This window comes from Cupressus sempervirens, chromosome 9 (assembly GCF_028749045.1).
Source record: "Cupressus sempervirens isolate cs-2001-9-10 chromosome 9, ASM2874904v1, whole genome shotgun sequence".
In the NCBI taxonomy this organism is placed as follows: Eukaryota; Viridiplantae; Streptophyta; class Pinopsida; order Cupressales; family Cupressaceae; genus Cupressus; species Cupressus sempervirens.
This window is the reverse complement of record NC_143126.1, coordinates 312,546,650-312,568,485: the sequence shown is the minus strand read 5'-3', so window position 1 is coordinate 312,568,485 and position 21,836 is coordinate 312,546,650. Positions and strand designations below refer to the sequence as shown.

The window sequence follows — 21,836 nt, the reverse complement described above, 5'->3', positions numbered from 1 at the left end:
TTATAACTTATGAATTTCCTTGCAGAAAACACGTCTAAGGGGTGGAAGCATTGTCAGAAAAGAGTTAGGCACAGGAGCATCACCAATAGTTAGTCAGAAAATAGTTAGAGATTGTGAGAACTGTTGTGTTATAATTAAGGTCGATTGAAGACTTTGTTATCCTCAATTGGTTCCAGTATACTCTCAAGTTTGCACTTTCAATCCTCTATTCATCCAGGAGGGAGTATTAATATTATAGTCTCTTTAGGATTGAAGGTTCAGAATATTGTCATAATATTAATATACTTATATGTACTTGTGAAATAATATAAACATACATATACACACACACACACATATATATATAGATCTCCACAAAATACATATATATATATATATATATAAATCGGATGAATATTGGTAATCAGGATGGTTACCGAATGTGTTTATTGCAAATCGCCCTTTGGTGATTATTAGTTATAGAGAGTCAAGCCATGGAGGGCCATGACTCCCCATGGGTATTAATATAATGTTACATCTCAATTTTTGACCTAATTTGAAATATAGCCATTAAAGTTCACATGAAGTCATTTGACAGTTAAATTGGTTATAATCCTGTGAAATGGTAAGATGGTTAGTCGTTATAATTTCATGTGAAGATAACATGCTAGTTGATTATTTATCACAAATTCATGGAATTGAAAAGGCAGTTAGCCGTTATGATTATTTATAACTTGTTATGAATTTCCTTGCAGGAAACACGTCTAAGGGGTGGAAGCATTGTCAGAAAAGAGTTAGGCACAGGAGCATCACCATCACTGGGAAAATGGGTTGAGGACCTAGCAACTTGAAACAGGATACATCCGTGGGACCCGCATGAGCTATTTAGATAAATAATTTGATAAACATAAATAATTGGGTTAAAATATAAAACGTACCTCAAAGGATTTAATATGATCTTTTACCATATTATTATAATAGATACATCTATATACGTACATATATATATATATATATATATATATATGAGATGGCACCATTATATTATAATAATTTAATAAAGTGATGTCACCCCATTAATATTTACATGTACATACATAAATATAAGATTATAATAATATTCCAGATATAATAACATTCAAATTATTATAATATTCGAATTATAATCTTCCAACTCTATTCTTTTCTTTTTAATATTCTTGCTTTTAACCAATTAACATTAGCATGATATATCGAATTAATAATTGGAATTCGAATGGATTTCTTTCTTTAAACCAATAGAAACCGAGAAGCCATGGCTAGTTCTTTAAGAAGCCGTAATAGGAGTCGAACACCTCTGTCCCCATCTTTCCATCCTTTTCTGCTATATTTACCATATACCCCGTCTGCTTAAGCTGAGTTCCATGTCCTCACTGTTTTCTTCTTACTTCCACCAGTACCTTGCAAATTTCCGAATCAAGCAATAGTCGAATTTGGGTGATATAACTAAGCCGAGTAAGAGTTCCGGCTAGAGGATGGAAGGGTGCCAAATTCAAGTCAGATTTTCATTTGCATACATATTAGGTTATGAAATTTTTTCCATCGAAGTTAATACTTTCATCATTTTTGAATGTAAGTCCGACTACAGCCGGCTACGCATAGAAATCAAATATTAGGACTGAGATTATTATATGTTGCTTTGCTGATGGCCTCTTGCAAATTTCATAGAGTTCCCATTTTGGTTCTTTATGTAATATCATTATATCTTAAACCACCATTAAGAAGTCGAATGGTAACTATAGGAGTCTCATAATGATTGTATGAACCATCACAAATAGTATGGATATCTACAGCAAGAATTATACTGTTTTAAACCACGATAAATGTATAATAAGAGAAGTATGCTCATCCAATGCACTTGGGAATCACCAGCAATAAAACCGCAATGGTGAAGAGGTGAAAAAGGGGTAGTGAGCTTATAAATTTTAATGCACCTGGGATTCACCAGTTGATAGCCATGAAATGGTGAAGAGGTGGAATGAATCTGCAAGAATGCAGAAGAGAAATCAAATATGATCAAATTAATTAATTAAACAATAAATTCTGCAATCTTTAAGAATATCCTTTTCGAATCAAAAATTGTGATAAGCTAGAACATATATGTTATTCAAGAATTCATTGGGAATCAATAGACAAAGCCGATTGCTTTGAGATGCGAACACCTAAGATTCACTGGCTCTATAGTCATGGGAAAGGGTGGAGAGGTGAGATGGAGTCTACAATGACTTAGAAAATAAAAGTCAAATATGATACATTAATAATATCATTTAATAGCTCATGCATGATCCTGTTATTGTAACTCCTGCTGTCAAGTCAAGTGGTGTGGTTAGATACTAGGATGCCCAGTAGATGACAGATGTTCCAAGTCCAATTCTGGGTAGGGAGGGTCTTTCTCGTTGGAGATTGTGTGCGGAATAAGTTAAGGTCCGAGGTTGGGTGGTTAAGCCCTTGACAATGTTTCACCTCTTCCCAAGTTGTCGGACGTACCACAAACAAAGATAAACTTTACATTCAATTGTTTGTCGGAAATAGGTATTTTTACTTTTAAGATGTAAATGCAAGACTAAGGTAAGATTAATTGAGTTTTATCATCGATACAATTACTTTACATTTAGTTGCGAGAGAAAGATTTATCTGATGGAATGTTATATCAATCTTTCATTCATATGAATAATAAATATGAGCATATCTTCTAATCTTATGTTATTGTCACAAGGAAAGGAATAATACAGTGGAATATGAAGCCCTAATTGATTCAGTGGTATCTGAAGCTCTAAATCATACAATGGAATCTGAAGCCCTAATTGATTCAGTGGTATCTAAAGCCCTAAAAGATACAATGGAATCTAAAGCCCTAATTGATTTAGTGGTATCTAAAGCCCTAAATGATCCAATGGTAATTGATGCCCAAATTGATATAGTGGTATGTGATGCCCTAATTTTATATAGTGGTATTTAATAGTAATCGTCATTTGATTTTGATATAGCAGTATTGAATGGTAGTCGTTATATGATATTGTTATAGCGATATTTGTGGACTAATCTGGGTGATTGCAGAAGCATTGTTACAATGATTATTGGTTCAAATTCCATGGTATGTAGATTTAAACTTCCATAAAAAATTCATTCATGGTATTTCAATTCTTAGTTAAAAAGTTTTGTTTAACTAATTTTAACCGTCAATCTCATTCATATGAACAAAACTGACTTAACTGACTTCCTATGAAATTGAAGTAATATCTGTACTTCTTTGAGTATGTTAGTTGTTAATTTAAGACCTTAAAAAACTGGTTGTTACATGTAACTTTGATGACTGTTATAGAAGACAATCAATTACAAGGCATTCTTGACTACGAGCAATCACTTAAAGAAATCGATCATACAGTTCAGTCATAGCATATATTCTCAGTCTGAATTAATATTTGTACATATATATGTGACAATCATTCAAATATCAACATTGATATATAAGAGTTATGATTTCTTCTATAAAGATCTGAATACATATTTTAACAGTTGCAACCCCTTGTAGTAAAAGTTATATCACAAGTTTTTTTTTTTTTTAAATTACTATTAGATTACTTTGTCTTCATAAATTGCAAGAAATTATAAGATCAAGACTTATAATTTTATATTAATTGTTTACTTTGTCATGCCTTCATAGGTTGATAGTTCATTTGTATTGGAGTGAAATTAAAGCACATATTCTTTCATCTACTCAATGAAGCGCAATAGGTTGAAATCAAAAAGAGCAGAGAACTTGGTATTGGTGCATTACAACTTGCATCTCACCTCACACAACAGTAAAGAGTACAAAGAAGAGGAGACAAAGAGGTGGGATGTAAATGTAGAGCTTGCAAACTTGGATGCTTCCACTTCTCGGCTTGCAATTGAAGATTGGGAAGATTTTGACATCAATACTATTATTGTTGCTGCTGATCCCATTGGCCTCATCTCTATTAATGAGTCAACTAATGCCCAAAAAGAAGAAGATGACGATGATGATGAAGAAGATGAAGAAGAAGAATATTAATATATTTTTAATCCATTAGTTAAACTTGAAACAATGATACTTGAACTTGCTATTACAATTTAATTTTAATGTTTCGAAATTTTGATGCTGAAATTAAAATATATGATGGTATGATCACGATTCATGATGCTATGATTACAAGTTCAAAGTTCAAGGTGTTTTTGTTGTTTAAATCATATGATTTTATGATACTATGTGGCATTCTAACTCATGCTTGTAGGCTTCATAAATATGTACATATAAATTAATTTTACATGGTTTTGTACGAATGGGCTCAAACAAACCCAAACCCCTTTCCAAAAATTTTCCATACCAGCAAACGAGTTCTTCAAACCAAAACTTAGAACGAACTCGAATGGGTAACTTATGTTGCAATACATATACTCTAGTGTTACTTGGTGACACATCATCAATTACTTTTTTAGCCATCCCTATCCAGAAAATGTACCTAGAACAGAGGATGCCTAGGGGACTTTGACTTCAATTTCTAGAGAAAATTTGACTTTGACTCTCAAAGTAACACAAATTTGGCACATGAATTCTGCTTATAAGGTTCAAGTTTGTATAAGTGTTTTCTTTATCCATGTTTTCATATGAATATTTTAATTTTTAAATTTCTCTACATATTTTAATTTTCCCTATTGTTATATAGCCAACCCCTTTGTCATCCCCAAAATTGTTAAAAAAAGGTGTCTTCCAAGAAACTCATTCCCTTGTCCCCTGCCCTACCCTTCCCAAAAAATTGGGGTAATACTGATTTACTCCTCATGATGTTAGTTACTCATTTAATGTAATTCATTTCCAGAATTAAACAAGAGTATATATTTGTTCGCAGTTTGTGAAGTTAATTTGAATTTCAGGCATGGTAATTATTTATACTTTCTTAAAACTCAAAACAGTATATATTCTGGAAAAAAATACAAAATAAAGAGATTTATCTTTGCAAAAACCCAAAAAAATCTATCTGTCACTAGGGTGTTTGGAGTTAGAGCCAGCAGGGGTTCTTACGATCTCTACAATATTTTTTTCTTAGTTTTCTTTATTTTAAAACAACAAAGCTAATCCTTAACATCCAATATCCTAGGGCATGACTTAAAGAGAAATATTTCTTTGAGACCTTCGGTGGCATTGATTTAGCTTGAAAAGAAATATCATAGATTGGGATGTTTCATTTTATTTGGATGGCCTGAATATAAATCTGACTTGACTAGCTCATTTAAGAATGGAAATAAGATACATTTGATAACATCCTATGCAAAAATCTTTATGGTTGCTTGAAACATGAGTATTTCTAAAGTAATAGAATGTATCATGGTACCATAGTATCACTATAAACCATGAACCTTGCATTTGTTTAGATATGCAAGATCTATCATGAACTTGATAGATACTCTTGATTGCATTGTGTTGTAACTAAGAGCTTGGTTATGATCAATTATTGAACTAGTTTCCATGTACTACATGATCTGTTAAGGACCATAACAGTAGCATTTTTATAATTATGTGTTACACTAGTGTCATGCCTTAATGATTTTTATTGTTAAGTCGCATATAACAAGTTTATTTTTGTTATAATTCCATTTCTATGTGTGCCAAACATTCTTAGTGAAACCATATATTTCCTATGATCCCAAGAGTATTGACAACCATATACAATATCTTTTCTTTAACAAAGCTTGGACTGAACGAATAACCAAATATATACTTTGATAAAAAAGCTAAGCAATAGAATACCAACAATTTAGCCAAGCCTCCTTGCATCTTGTAATAACAAGCTGTAATTCCAAAAAATATAGAATTGATGAATCTTACAAAACAGTTGGAACAGCTTAACAACCATAGCACAAATTAACTAAACAAATCAAAATAGAGGCAAGAGCTCCTATTAAATTAGGAAATATAAACCAACATGATTCAACTTATGGTGGAAGTATTCTGCAAGTGTCTGGGAAAGATAATATTTATTTATCATCTCCAATGAGGACAACAACAAAATCCAAGCACTAAATCAAACAGACCATAATATTATTACAATTGAATTGAACACTTACCCAAAATGAGGAAACCACCGAAGGGCACTATGATAAAAGAATCTGCATTGACCACATTAAAATTCCATATATTTAAATTTTATATCCATCAACTGATTCTTCGGAATTATAAATCATCTAGAATTTGATCAGAACATTAATAAAATCTAATTTTGGACTTCTGAGAAAAAAAACAGAGCAATTGAATGAAGAGAAAACTCATATTTGGTAAACAGTGTAAGACAGAAAAAGGCAGACAGAAATATAGACAAAAATGGAAAGCATTTAACCACTCCTCTTGATCATTTCATGTTCACCTTTTACTTCTTCAAAGTCCTAGATGCTAAAAAAAAATATAGAAGAATTGTCCCAATAAAAATAGTTTAGTGTTCTAAGGTCTATGAATAGATTAAGTCTAGTAAACCTGTCAATCAGATCTAATAACTTAAAAATCCACACTTTATAAAGCTCGATGGCAAAGATCGTTGACATGAATTTCCATAGCCATCCTTGACTATAGTAGACAGTCTTCTGTTTGTTTTGCATATTTAATGCTAATTTGAGTTATTTTATGTTTTCCAACTGTTAAACATTGCCAAATTGCTTTCGCAACAGTATCAGAAATACCAAGGTTCCCTATGAAAGAATATGCTAACCCGGTTCCTTTAAGGAAGAAAGTACTGGTTGTTGAATGACCAAACCTACACCTAACTATCCTATCAAAAATATTGTTAAACAGCACCCAAAATTGTTGTGTAAAGCTAAAAGTTGGGTTGTTGCTGTGAACAGTGAGCATTGTGTGTCGAACCATCATCGTAATTGTTGGACACACTAACAATTGTGTACAAGGCTGACAACTGACATAGAAGATGTTGTACTTCTATACATGCTGACTCATAAATTTGACACTAATCGCCTACATTGTAGGATGTGCCTCCTACAGTTTGGATTTGGATGCGGATGTGGATGCATCTATGGCTATTGCTTATTTGCATATTGTTGAACTATCAATTGGCATTTAATATTGTTGTCCTGCATTTTCTCACCACAAAATGTTGGTAACAGCACGAAACTTTTTCAAACTTAGTTTCACATTTCTCTGAGTTTAGTTCATTATTTAATTGGTTAGTATTGATCAACCAATCAGTACTAATTGATATAATGAATCTTTTTACTAAAGGTTTTCATCAAGTCTTTTTCATTTTGCTTTCTGTCGAGCCTTTACTTGATTTTTTATGCCTTCATAGTTGGTTCTTTGCTTTTGAGTTTGTGTTTTCTTTTTTTTTGTCCTTTGGTGTTGCTCATGTCATGCCTTTCGTTTTTCCCTTCGATTTGGTCTAACCTAGAGGCCAATCAGAGTTGTCAATCAAGAGTTATGCCCATTTTAGTGCCTGAAAAGTGGACATTTTAGGTGTAATAGCACGAATCAAAAATATGATGTTATATTTTCAATTTGACATTCACTTTTTGAAAAATATAACGTTATATTCACTTTTTGTTATGTTTTTAAGTTACTTTTCCTTTAAATTTATAATTTAAAGTGACTATAGTGCACTTTATGTTATAATTTTAAGTTGAGTTACTTTTTAATTTTTCACTTAAAGTAACTATATAACTATATAGTTTCATTTTAATTTTTGGTTTTAAAAATCGAATGTTTATTTAAATATTACTTTAAAATGATGTTTATGTATTATATTTCATAAAATGATAAATAAATATTGTTTATGATCCATTTTGTAACATTTTTATAATTTTAAGTGAATTAAATAACTTAAAGTCTTCATAAGTGGACATTTTATATTTAATAACATGTAAAATTCATCAAAAGTGGACTTTTTACATGCCATTGCATATAAAGTTTACTTTGGTGGACCTTTTTGATGTCATTACATCAAAAGTTCACCATAAGTGGACTTTTTTGATGCTATGACATGAAAAGTGAAATTTTCATGTCTTTGCATCTAAAAAGTGAGATGTAACTCAAAATATGCAAGTGACCCAAAAAGGTTCGATTTTACTTGGATGCATATTTTAAAATATGCATTACACCTAAAAAAGTCATATTTTCACTTGATGCATATTTTAAAACATGTCATGCACCTAAAAAGGTCCAATTTTGGAGGAAAGCATGTTTTAAAATATGCTAAGCATCTCAAAAAGTCCGATTTTGAAAGAAAAGCATGCATTTGGCCTCCAAAAACCCGATTTTGCTCATAACTCGAGATTTTCTTGGTGGAATTGCATGAAATCTTCTTCATTGAAGACTTTTTTCCTTGGCAATGATTTTCTTTGCATCAAGAATGGATTTGACATGCTGAAAATTGAAATTTGGAGCTCAATCCTAGGGCACGTTTTTGGGGAAAACTCCAAATACCTTCATTTTTGCTCATAACTTGAGTTTTTCTCAATAGATTTGCATGGGATTTCTTCCATTTGAAACGTTTTTGGATGGCAATGAGTTTCCTTGCTTCTAAAATGGATTCATTTCCTTCAAAAAAGTTTTTGAAACTTTCATAATGGATCACATTTTTGAAGAAATTTGCAAAAAAATCCATTTCCAATGCATGTTTTTCCTCCCAAATAAATTATTTTGGCATTTTTTGGGGATTACATGGCAATGAAGTTCACATTTTGAGGTTTAATGATCAAGACATTTTGATCTTGCAACATGAAGAAAAATGTTTTTTGCCAAAAACATCTTGCAAGCATGAATCTTCAAAAACGTTGGATATGGAATGTTTTTAGGGCACGTTTTGGCATCTTCCAACAACTTCTCCTTATTTGCTGCCCTCTCCCATTTGAATTTGTTGAGTTGGAAAAAGTCTTACCATTTTTGGAGAATTTTTCAAACATTGGAGCATCTTTTCCCTTCATTTTTGGCACATGTAAGTAGACTCTTTCTTTCTTGCTTTAAATTCATGTTTATCTTGCTGATTTTATGCATGAAATTATTTGATGGTTGCCATTTGTGAAAATCTTTGCCATGGAAAGTGCATTTTTCCTTTAAATATGATGTTTTTATTCATTTTCATATTGTTGGTTCTTTCCCAAGTCCCAATTTCGAATTTGAGTTTTGAAGTGCATTGCATCTTGGCATGTTTGAGTTATTTTCCAAAGGTATGTTGTTTTTTTTATGTTTTGTGTTTTGTGCTTGCTTGTCAGTTTTCTCCACTTGGAGAAACTGCAAGTTCTTCCCAAGAACTTGAGCATGTTTCACTTCACTCCACTTTCCATTTCATGCAAAAGCATCATTACATTCCACTTCCCATGTCATTACACATTTCATCTCATCTGTCATCCGTACTTACATGTAAGCTCATCCTCCATCCACATTCGCATGTCATCTCACTTTTCATTCCTCATTACATGTTGCATTTACATGTAATCCATTTTCCCTGCAATGACATTTTGAAAGCCCAAGTCACATTTTGGAAATCACCCATCTCCATTTGCACGCATTCCTATGCGTCAAGCACTTTATGTCAAAAAAAAGAGGTAAAGGTGCTGATGGAAAGTTGTTTCGAGTTTACATCCAAACATCATCAAGAAGGTTTTCAAAGTGTTAGAGACTCCAGTTTGTGTTGATCTACAAAAGAGAATTCACAACAATTTGAGCAAGAAAAGTTGGATCACATCAAGTTTCCACATGACAACAAACAATTCATCAAAGTCAGAAGCTGTCAAAAAACACAACACCATGGTTATCAAGGTGAATGAAGTGGTACAAAATACAGGAACTCCCAATCCTGTTATTATTCAGGATAGCATCACCAAGTACAAGGCTCTTCAGTCCCTAGGATTGTTTCTTTCTCTTTTGTCTTCTTATTTCATGTTTATAATTGAAGAGGATGTATTACATGAAGATGTGTAATTACGTGTAATGCGAGTTACATATACTTGAAAAGATGTACTACAAGTTACATGTGCAGTTGCATGTAACCCTATATTTTCTCCTGTAGTTAGACTAAGTCAAAGTTGATTAAGTTGCTCCCATTTTTTCTTCTATCTTTTTCTCAACTCTTGTGCCTATATAAAGGAGTACCCCCTCATTGTAAAATTATTATTATCTTTATGCAAGAGAGCTTTGAAAAAATTGTGCCAACAGAACTTTGTTTGTGTAAGCACTATTTTGAGAGAAAGTGAATACAAAGGAGCACTTGAGACTTAACTTTGATTAAGTTAGATTGTTATTTGTATGAATTGTAAGCTTTGTCTATGATTCATCCAAGTTGTCTTTGATTCATGTTATCCTGTGTTATTGGTAATTGTATCTTGTGAATTAAATAGAAAAGAGTTAAGAAGCAATTGAAGCCAAAGCTTTGACCAGGAGCAAATGTGGAAGTGTATAGCTAGAAGCTTTGTCTGTAGCTTATACTTCTCTCTTAATTTGCATAATAGTTAAGTTATTTTTACTTTTAGGAGTCTTTGTGCCCTAATTGTAAGCTTTTTCATATAGAAGTACGACCAAACTTAGAGTCAAACTGGTACATTTTCAGCTAGCCTTTGAGTTAATGAAAGTTTATCAATATCACTGTTTCCAGTTCTTGATAGAAGTGTAGTTAGAGATTCACCCTGCCCATTACTCGCTCCACGAGTAAGTGGATTCTTTCTTGAAAGCTAAGAAGAAAAGATATTGGTAACACCCATTTTATAAAATCTCTCGACTTCTTGCTTACCTTGAGTTGATCCAAGGAACAGTGAGAAGGGGGAGCCTTCCCTTTAAGGTAGGAGAGACTGTCTCACACATTGTGGCTAGTCATCCTATTTTGCGACTGGATTTTTACCCAAAATTGTCGATTGCAAAATATCCACCCAACAAATATTTATCTTTAACATTTATTGATCAAAGATGATGTATCATACTATCAAATGCTTTAGTCTTACAATATATATATATATATATGCACAAGTACCCAAATGCATCCAAACCCCAAAAAATAATTCACCTATCCATGTATCGGGTTCTCATACCCGCATCTTAACCGGTAACTTAGCTAATTCCTTAGTGTATAGACCAACTAAAGGGAAAACTGTCTTCAAGGACCGATCCTATTCAAGGTGTTCAGGGGCGAATAGTATAATGTCCCCCTTTTTGCTCCTAGTCAGTTGTGCTTTCTATTAGCTCATTCCTGGGTTATGTAGGCTATTTGGAGTTTGTTAGAGGACTCAGAGCTCTACGGAGAGATCGAAATTGTTGTTTAGTATGTTTTTACTGCATTTCTATTTTAGCATATACTATTTAGTATTTTTAGTACAAGCTATTTCAAGCACTTAGTATCGGCTTCAATTACTCTTTGAATGTGTGCGAACTATTCTGAAATTCAGTGCCTTGAAGAAGTTTCTAAGGTGATGAAATGATGTTTTGTATTTCTCAGTTAAGCCATTGAAAAGTTAACTATATAACCTAAGTGATAAATATTTATATTACATGTCTCCAAAAAATGGGATGCTTAGGCAAGAGGGGGAGACATGAAGTGGTTTTAAAAATAAATTGAGGGTCTTCAGAGGAAAATACAATATTTTTAATGCTTCAGCTCTATAAATTGGAGATTTAATCTCATTCCTGCATTTTGCTTGTGCATACAAGAAGATGTTGAAATTAACTTGGAGAGTCCTTTTTTGGATTGTTGAGGACTAAGTTCCCAGATTCGCTCTTGGAAGATGGAATTCGAAATCCGGTTCTTTGCTAAGTCAGATTCGGTTTGAATTCACTCAAAGTTCTACCAGTCAGAAAAATTCACTCAAAATTCTCTTAGCAAGATCCTGTAAGAATTTTGGACAAATTTAGAAGACTTTTGATTTAGACAGAGGAACCCAAAAAGAATTTGGGGCGAATTTGACTGAAAACATCATTTTTAATGACATTTTCATAATCATATTTTGCCAACTTAGGTCTATTCAACACTCCAACCCTAAAAGTGACTACTAAAAAGACCAAAAGGGTTGTTTCATGTGTCATTGTGCAATTGCAAATGAAAAGAAAAACTTCTTGCCTCCATTTGTGTATGAAACTATCTTTTGTTGCATATAAATATATATTGAAGATCATTTACAAACCTTGTGCTCATTTGAGCAACAAAATGAGACTTACAAGCTTATTCTAGCTCCTTACGAGCAACCACACTAAAAACAACAATTGGAAGACCAAGAGTCACAACTTAGAATTCCACAAAGATGTCCCTCTTGGGATTTGAACCAAGGTCTCCACAATGAGAACTCATTGATTCAACCAACTAAGCTAAACCCCTTGGACATTGGACGCTGCGCATATATATATATATATATATATATATATATTCTTTGCCTGTGCCACCGGATGGGAATGTTGATTCCTTTTGGTCTGCAAGTGCTTTTGGGTGTATATATATATAAGATAATAATTCTCTCCCTGTGCCACTAGATGCGGATGTTGATTCCTTCTGGTGTGAGGGTGCTTTTGGGTGGATGTGCCCAAGATGCTACCCAAGTGCCTATCGAACTCACTCTGAATCTTATATCAATCTTTTGATTTTCTAGTGATAAGTCAATACTTCCTCATGATGCACTCATGAGTGGGCCCATCAAAATCATGCAGTCACACATGTATTTCTAGACTCCCTCTAAGTATTTACCTTCTAAGCTCTTGTTTTGTTGTGAGGTTTTCACATCACCACCCCAAAATTTTGGGGACCCCCTTTTTTTCACCTTGGCAAATTTTTGAAGTTGTCCAAAAATTTCCACTCTTAAAAAATTTTATGTCTTGGACGCCTTAAGGTCAAAGGGGAGAGGGTTAGATTTATTTTCACCCAGTTTCAACTTGATTTTCCAAAACAACTAATTTCAACCTTAGGCCGAACAAATTTCAAAGAACAACACTTGGCACGATAAAATTATAAATCTTGTACTTAGACGATTTATTTTTGAAAATTTGGATATAAGTGTATAAATTTGAATTACTTTCAAAAAAAAAAAAATTGTTAGATTTAAGTTTTTTGGAAAATCTCGAATATTTTCGGTGAGAAAATTAATTTTGTGATGATGAAATCAAATAGGAAAATCAATTTTAGACTCTAGAGAAATGATTTATTTTTGTCAAAAAATTAAAATTGCATAGCAAAATCGATTTAGATTAAATTGCAAAAATTGGCTTTAAATGGATTAAATTTGCCTCGAAAATTTTAAAATATTTAAAGAAATTAGTAATTTAAAATTGAAAAAATCAATTTTGGCTCACCAAAATCTGATTTTTAATAATATATTAATTATTAAATCATCATTAAACGGAAACATTTAGCATCTCTAAGGCTTTATTTACTTTATTTTTGCAATCTTGGTCTAACTAGCAATTTAAAAAAGTAAATTTCATCTTGGCAAAATTAATTTTTGGCTGAACAGTTAATTGGGGGCCAGATTTGTGTTCTAATTAAAAAAAATTTTGCTCCTAGGGTCCCAGTCCACCAACTAAGGAGGGCAAGCAAATGGGGTATAAGAGCAAGCCCTTTCCCCTTATCTCCTCATTCCTCATTCCTTCTCTTCATAGTGTTTGCCAATTTAGACTAAGGAGCAGATTTCTTCTTCCTCAGACGATTTTTGCAAGGGCAGATTGGTATTTTCCTTAGATGAATTTTTTTGCAAGAGCAAATCTGCACTCTTCTTACTTGCCGAATTTTGTGGGAACTGAATTTTGTGGAAGGCGAATTTTGTGGGAGCCAAAATTTGTGGAAGACAAAATTTTGATTTTCATGAGGGGCTGCAATTTTCTCCTAGAGATTGGCCAATTTTGTTCGTGAAGAAAACAAGTGATAAAGTCTGATTTTTTGGCACATACATGGGCAATTTCAAGAGGATACAATTCTAATTTTTTCAGCTAGGGCCTCAAGATTTGCAAGGGATTTGAAATTCTCAAGTCTGATCCTAAATTCCAAAAGAAGACCCGCCCATTGGTAAAGGTAACTTCAAATCATTTAGAGTTGAAAGGGGGCCTTAAGCTGATTTCTCTCTTTCATTCTTATCTAGCTATTGTCTCCCTTGGTTCCTCTATCATCCCTTCATAGGTTGAAGTTTGGAGATTGATAAGTGTAGAATCCATGATAGGACATTTGAAGAGGCAGAAATAAGCTAGACCACCTTAAGTATTGGAGAGGGAGATATAAGTGTTGTCCATCCTAAGGCAAAGGCGAGGCAAAAATAAGTGGCAGTCCCACCCCTAGCTTGAAGATTGGAGATTGATAAGTGTAGTGATAGGGCATTTGGCGAGGCAAAAATAAGTGTAGAATCCATCAATAAAAAGAAAACTGGAGATCGATAAGGGTAGTCTATATCACTTAGAATGAAGGGGCAGAAATAAGTGTTTAGGATGGTAGATGTTAGTGCAAGCAAGAACCCTAAGGGAACAAATACTAAAAACGACAAAGAGGATATGATATCCAAAACAACTTTCTTTTCAAAAATGAGGCGAATAACCGATAGCAATGTCGGTACAGTAAACATGATACAGGTAAAGGATAGACTAAATGAAAGACAATCCCCCTTGGCAAATAAGATATACAAGAGCAGAATTGGACACGCAGCAATTTTTCCTCCCACATTGCCTTCTCTAGAATTGGTTATGGAATGCGTATCTAAGTTTGATCCAATCAGTAAATCCATCATGTTTGATGAAGGGAAGAGGGTGTTGGCCAACATTGGTGGACAAGCGATCAAAAAAGCATTTAACATTCCCAAGTACAAGAGCATGACAGTGGTGATGATGAATCAAGCAGCCAAATCTTTTCAAGATAACTAGGAAGCCTATTTCACACATCTAAAGCAAGATTGGCTACACGAGGGAAAGAAAGGCATAACCAGGTCATCAAAGCTTACAATGGCGAACTTCAAATCAGAATATGGAGATCTCATTGTGTTTCTCAGCTGGATCATGGGCCTAACTCAAGGTATGCAATTCTAAAACTGGATGTACTTCTTTATTGATGAAATTGAAAAAGGGAAAAGAAGATTTGATTGGGCTAGGATCATAAGCGAGAACCTAGAGTTGCAACTTAGAATTGTACAAAACCAAAAGCAATTCTACGTGGGATCCTATCTATTTTACCTAATTGCTAGATTGTATAAGAGTCCGACACTTAGGGCCTTAGGAGAAGTTGGCAGTGGGCTGGGGCAATATTTGGTGCATGAATGTTATCCACAGCTTCATTTGAACAACAACAAGGACTGCAAAATGTTTTGTGATGGCTTTTCCATGAAGACAGTAAGGGTATTACAAGGGACACCTACTAGGAGACTCTTATCGGAAGCAGAAGCGAAGATAAAGAAATATGGGAGTTGGTTCATTCAATTTCCACAATTCACCTACATTAGAGTAGCAGGAAGCATAGTTTGTCCAAAGAGGCTTCCAAGATACTGACCCGACAAGGTAGTTTTGATGGAATTGGCTAGGCAACTTGAGCATTATGATAGAATAATGAAACTCGAGGGTAAGTCAGGGATTATCTTCTCATTCGGAATTGGCAATGATAGTTGCCCCAATCGGGTCGCCTTTGCAGCTGTGGAGAAGGAATTGGAATGGTATCATCTAGGATGGTACAGATCAAGGCAAGGATTTGATCCTAATGGTCTTATCAAGGTATCTCATCGAAATGCGTTTAAACATGTTTCCACTATAGAGGACTTTTGGGCCAATGCCAAGGATGACTTTCAAGTGAGGAAGCTAGCTTTGTCAAAGTTGTCGGTAAACATGATGAGACATATCAAACGGAGAGGCCTTGATATTTCCAATCAATTGGAAGATGATGGAAAGGTGTTGAGAGAAGATTATAATACAGTAGAAAGAACAGAGTTGAATCTAGTAGATTGGGATAACCATTAGGATCCTTCCTTGGAAGCAGTTACAAGAGCAGTTGATTTGCATACCTTGTCATGGTATAATGAAAGATTAAGGAACCTACAAAGTCAACGAATTCCCCTTACTTATGAGAAGATGAAGCCAAAAGAGGGTCCAACAAAATCAGTCGGACAGAAAGGTGAAGGAAGTAGCCAGCAACAAGAAACAATTAGATGCAAGAAGAGAGCTTTGGAGGTTGAAAAAAGCAAAGAACATCCGGAACCTCCAACCAAGAGACAATATGCAGCACCATCAAGGGAAATCATAATTGAGGCTAGAAGCCAAGAGGTCAATTCAAGTGATAAAGGGGCTGCGGTAGAGGTGAGCTCTGATTCAGAGTCAAGTGATTATAGTAATAGCACCAAGTACTCTCCTCTCTCAGAAAACCAACAAGGAGATGATATGGCAATAACTAGTGGAGAAAAAGATGGACCGATTGACATTGAGGCAATAAGTCAGGCACTCGAGGCTGTTGGTGATGCTTTGTTAGTTGAACCGAATCCAGATTTGGGGAGATGCACAGCACCAACATGGTTAAGGAAAATGCTCATGCCAAGAGGCGAGGTTGTAACTACCCGAACAATGGAAGGCATCCAAGGATTAATAGAAAAGGGTGATAGCGAGAACCAAAAACAAATGGCGAAGACGGTGGCAAAGGTAATCAAGAGCGACAATGATGGTCACAGAAAGGTTCAGATTGCTATACCAACAACCAATAAGGCAGTGGATGAGATTGCAGCCCAGGAATATGAGATAGTGGAACACAACTTGGGAAGAAACACAGATGATATGGAATGTGAAGAGATCCAGGAGGGTATAGCTTCAATCAGAGAAAGGTTGAGGAAGGAAAATGGAAGGATCATAAAGTTGGAGGCCAAGAACAAATATTGGAGAGATTGCCAGCCTATCCAACAGTTGCACCAAGCAGCCCTTCCTCAAGACAGTAGAAGCAACCTAGAAGAGATATCAGCTCAGCTACATGAAGTTAGGGATTGGATCCATGATACACTCAAAGATGGGCGAAATTTCTTGCCTTCCTTTATCATGACATTCTGGTCATTAGCGACCATTAGAAACAAGTTCAAAATATTTGAAGAGGAGTGGAAGGATTTCCTTCCAGTCAAGGATTTAGCTATTCCTAGGCTACAGGCATTCATTGGACTGCCAGAAGCATATTTGGAAAGGGCCAAGTTGGTTGATGAAAGAGGATTGAGTACGGTTGAGTCTTGGTTTGTTGCCTTGACTACCAGATTGAGAACACCCAAGGAGATACAGAATGCAGTTGCACAGCATAGCCCGAGCGTCAACACTTTCATTTCAACCATGATGAGCATTGTTGGGGTGGCACTTGATTTTGAAGACATCAAAGAAGAAGACATTGATGAGACAAGACCTGGATCAAGATTGGACGAGTTAGGAAAGGTTGGTATCAAGAAGAAACATTTGGGCACCCTTTCCTCCCTCAATGCCTTTATCGGATTTGCAAAAAAGTATGAGAAGGATCATGAGAAGACACTACATGCAGCAAGCAGCATGGTGAAATCGGCTAAGCTCAAGATAAAGCATACACCTTGCCCTCCCATGGAAAAAGTTAATGAAAGGCTAGCTAGGTTCATTGCCTTAGCTAAAAGAATAAAAGAAAAAAAAAGATTTATATTAGAAGATCATTTGATGTAAGCCCAAGTGGCAATTTCTCTTTCTTCTAGGGTAGGACAAGTGTCTAATTCTGATTGGCCACCATTTTGGTGTCTTCTCATTGAATGCCACTTCTCCACTTTTTTCATTGGTCCATTGATGAGGTGGCATCTTCTCATTGGTCGATGGGGCGGCAACCCTAATTAGGGTTTCTAGGATTCAATCTAGATCATCGGTTGTACTTTTTGGCCTCTATATAAGGCCATTTGCTCTCATTTGTAATGGTCGGAGAAAATTGTTGCAAAGATAATGCCAAAATTCGCTATTTCTTTCTCATTGTTGTGACTTGCATGGTGACTAAGAGCCTTTGGTATTATTGCATGGTTTCTACTTCCAAATAGTTAGAGTAAAATTTCTTTTCAAGTTGTTAAAGTTGATTACATTTCAAGTTGTTAAGCAAGAGTAAAGTAGATGGATAGTTGCATGATAGCATTAGTAGATGTTTGATAGGGATCTACAACTAGGCCACTAGCATCTTAGCCGCTGGTTAGGGAGCCTTGTGTGGTAAACTAGTTCTCTTTTCCTTTGAATCATTGCATCTATGGAGGTGGAGCTGCTGGTAAGCTTTCATTAGATTCGATCCCCGTCCATTTGCTAATCTTTCTATTCATAGGAGTAGTAGAATAGCGAATAGTTGAGTAGTCGGATTTCACTCTAAGAAAGTTAGGAAGGTAGAAGTCATTAGAAGCATTATTGCCTCCTCGTGCAATCAACATTATCTAGTGCTACATCCTCTACCATCATTGTTACCATCAACATCACCTGGCACTCATACAAAATCATCACCATCTCACCAAAAATCCAAGTCATCCTCGAATGAATAGCGTAAGGCTGCCTACGTGATTACCAGCAAATCACATTGATATACTGAGTTAGTATCCACAGGTGTAAGGAACATTGGAGTTATTCTCATGTCCCATGAGTATTAACTTTTCAAGAGAGGAATTGTGTGTTTGATACTTCGTATCAGATATTAAATTGCTAATATGTTATGTGGTATAAAAACTGACATCAACAATGTTGCCTTTGAAGAAGTGTCATGCTCCCTCTTAATGTAGAAGGATACTCATAATCTCAATCATTAAAGATATTCCCTTCAAGATGCTCACTTTATCCTGATCATCAAATGACTAATGAATTCTTGTCTACACAATATTTGGTAGCATGTGTAAAGTACCAACCTTCTTTTCCTGCAAGAATTTCCTCGACCATAAAGGAAAAGATTAAGACAAATGAATTTTTACAATACATATAGAAATAAAATATAAGAGAAAATACAATGAGTAGATAAATGTAATACTCAAAGACAAAAAATACTTATCTACACATGAATAGAATATCTTCCCTTTAATGATGGTTCAAACGAGAACAAAACATTGTTTATCATTTCCCCCCCACAATGAGAAGTTCCCACTTTTATATTGTCAAACAATTTTGCATCATATTCAGTTATGGAAAACTTCTTTTTGTTCTTCTTTGCAAAGAATCATCATTTGGAATCAAGGGAAAGAACAAAAGCACATTTTGATGCTCCATTTTCATCCTATTTCACAATTTCTATCATTTTTCTCCATCATTTCTTGACAGACTCTTTATGTTGTGTCTCAATTTGATCTCATGACAAATATCTCCTTATGCATTATTAATTTCATAACAAGAATATTTTTCTCGTATTAATTTCACAAATATATTTCTCGTATTATCCAATTTCCATCTTATATTTCGAGGGTATGTGATCGGGGAACAAATACTTTTTTGCTATACAAGATGGTATCCACATAAGATACAAGGTGGAATTCTCTCTTTATAAATTATTATTCGTATTCTGTTCACTTGCACAATTAATGCTCAATACTTTCTATCTAACCATGAAAGACACCAAAGCTTGGTATTATTATATAGGGATTTTTGTTCTTGACTTCTTGCCTTTAACCGATGCTAGTTTAGGATTTCGCATTTGATCTATTAGCTATATCGCTACTAATGAACCCCACCAATGGGTCTGCGATCTCTTAATTGTCTCTATCGCACTTTCATGGGATTTACCCACAGCCTCCCTTCCATCATCAAATTATTGTTTTGATCCCATTATTTAATGTGCTCTTTTTTATATCTTGGATTTTGATGGTTTACATTCTTTAATTCATCCCACGATGATTGATATTCATTGATCCAACACATAAGTTGTACTTCTCAAATATTATAGAGTTATTCCTCAAATTAGTTCATAATCTAAACTTATAAATGAAAGAGTTTACTTTGACACACTTATATGTCGTAGAACCCCAGACCGCGACCTTTTTGTACACATTGAATTTGATCAACAGTTTTCTCCACTCTGTCTTTTTAAGAATCTTAGTGACAAAATATGTTCAAATGATTCTCCTTAGAAATAAGGTATAAGTAAATATTATCCATATCATATATCCCCCTTAATTAATAGTTCCCGCTCTGTGAAAGATGCTAGGGTTATTGTTTTTCTATTTGGGAAGCCGATGGTATGAAACTACCAATAGGATCTCCTTTCTTGATACCAATGCGTTATGTTTCCCTTGGGATCGATCAATCATAGTCTCTAATCTGTGATTAAGTTGACTATATCATTTTGACAATAATGTACATTCTTGCAAATTCATAAAGATCTTCCACTCTTTCGTAACCCTCGTATGTGAAAGTCTTCCATCCCATGTCATGAGAGTACCACAAGTTTATATCTGTTGATGAAATCCTTACAACACACCAGGCCTTGTTATAACATGTAACCAAATACTCCACACTAACTACAACTGATCTTGGAGATATGTATTTAACAAACTATATTCAACGATTATGGACAAATTGCCCAAAAGACTTCACCAACTATAGTTTCCAAGAAATCTCTAGATTAAAAATGGAAAGAGATGGTTTTACAATGGCTTTTGGATTTTGCCTGCCTTCCATCTCTGATAAGAAAACTAAAGACGATTCTTTAATACGTTGCATCTCATATTTTTGTATTGTTCTTTGAAGTCACTAACAAGTGTTAATATCCAGCACACGACTCATTTGGTAACTGTCGTAAATTAATATGCTAAGGTTTCCTTGTTTATTGAATGGCTCATTCTATTTCTGCGTTGTGTTCATGCCCTTCAATAGACTTCTCCCATACCTCTATTTTTATTATTCATATCATATTTGTTAGAAATTGCATAGAACATCTGATGAAAATGTCTTTGTTTCAGTTCCCCTATTATCATAATTTTTCTTGGGCTTCCTGAATGACTCCTCTATGGTCTTCTTGATATTTCATAGTATTCCTCACGCATAGAGAAAACTCAAATTCAAAGAAAAAGTTGGCTTCACACCTGTGGTTCTATTGTTTCACTCCCATTTACCATTATTTCATTCGCATTAAGATATAACATTTATTTTATTTTATTTAGTATATGCAATAGAATTCTAGGCGTCACATAATACTTCTATCAAAAATTTTGTGAAGCTTCAACCATTGAACGTCAATAAATCTAGGTTGTTCTGCTCAGTTGTTAATTTTAATGATGTTTTTCTACATTTGCACCCTGGCTCTGATACCATGTTAATTTCTAGGATCGCTGCAAATGTATTAACAATTGCCATTGTATTGATTGTGCTCCAAATGCAAATGAAGGCTTATAAATATGAGAAGATGAGGCATGTCTCATAATGAGACATGTCTCTACGGTTAAACATCACTAGTTAACATATTACTATAATAGTATAAATGACCATATATGTAACTCATCTTATGCATATATGTAATATTAATATGTTAACCATATATGTAATATATTATTATATTATTATATAATAATATATTATGTATAATATATATAATATATATTATATATAAGATATTTATCTTAAAGATGACTTACCATCAACAAGGTATCTCATGTTAAAATCAATTTGATAGAAGCTACAACCTTAACATTTTTCAGGCCTAGGCAAAATATTTCTCTTCCATCTTGTTGCTGTGATTTCTTCCTTGGCTTCCAAAACAGCTACTCGATGTTTCCAGTATTTTTTATGCAAGGTAATCTGTTAGTGCAAACTCAGCCCCAAAGCAAAAGGTTGCTTAACAGCAATGCCCAATGCGATCACTCCAGCCAATAACAGTCATTAATTAAATCGCCAACATTAGTCTTGCTTCTCAATAACCAAACTATTTGCCAGCAAATAT

The 21,836-nt window shown here is 34.3% G+C and overlaps 1 protein-coding gene across 2 annotated transcripts in view; it reads right to left on the bottom strand.

The window, feature by feature from the left end:
* The window catches only part of LOC149538637 (Metallo-hydrolase/oxidoreductase superfamily protein), a 183,390-nt gene that overhangs the window by 118,039 nt on the left and 43,515 nt on the right, over positions 1-21,836 (bottom strand). For both annotated transcript variants that reach the window (XR_016356080.1, XM_089799947.1), the window contains exon 4: positions 6,103-6,144. Coding sequence is in view for 1 of the 2 variants with exons in the window: in XM_089799947.1 (XP_089656073.1) it covers positions 6,103-6,144 (42 nt within the window). In the remaining variant the exon portion in view is untranslated. The remainder of the gene's footprint in view (positions 1-6,102; positions 6,145-21,836) is intronic.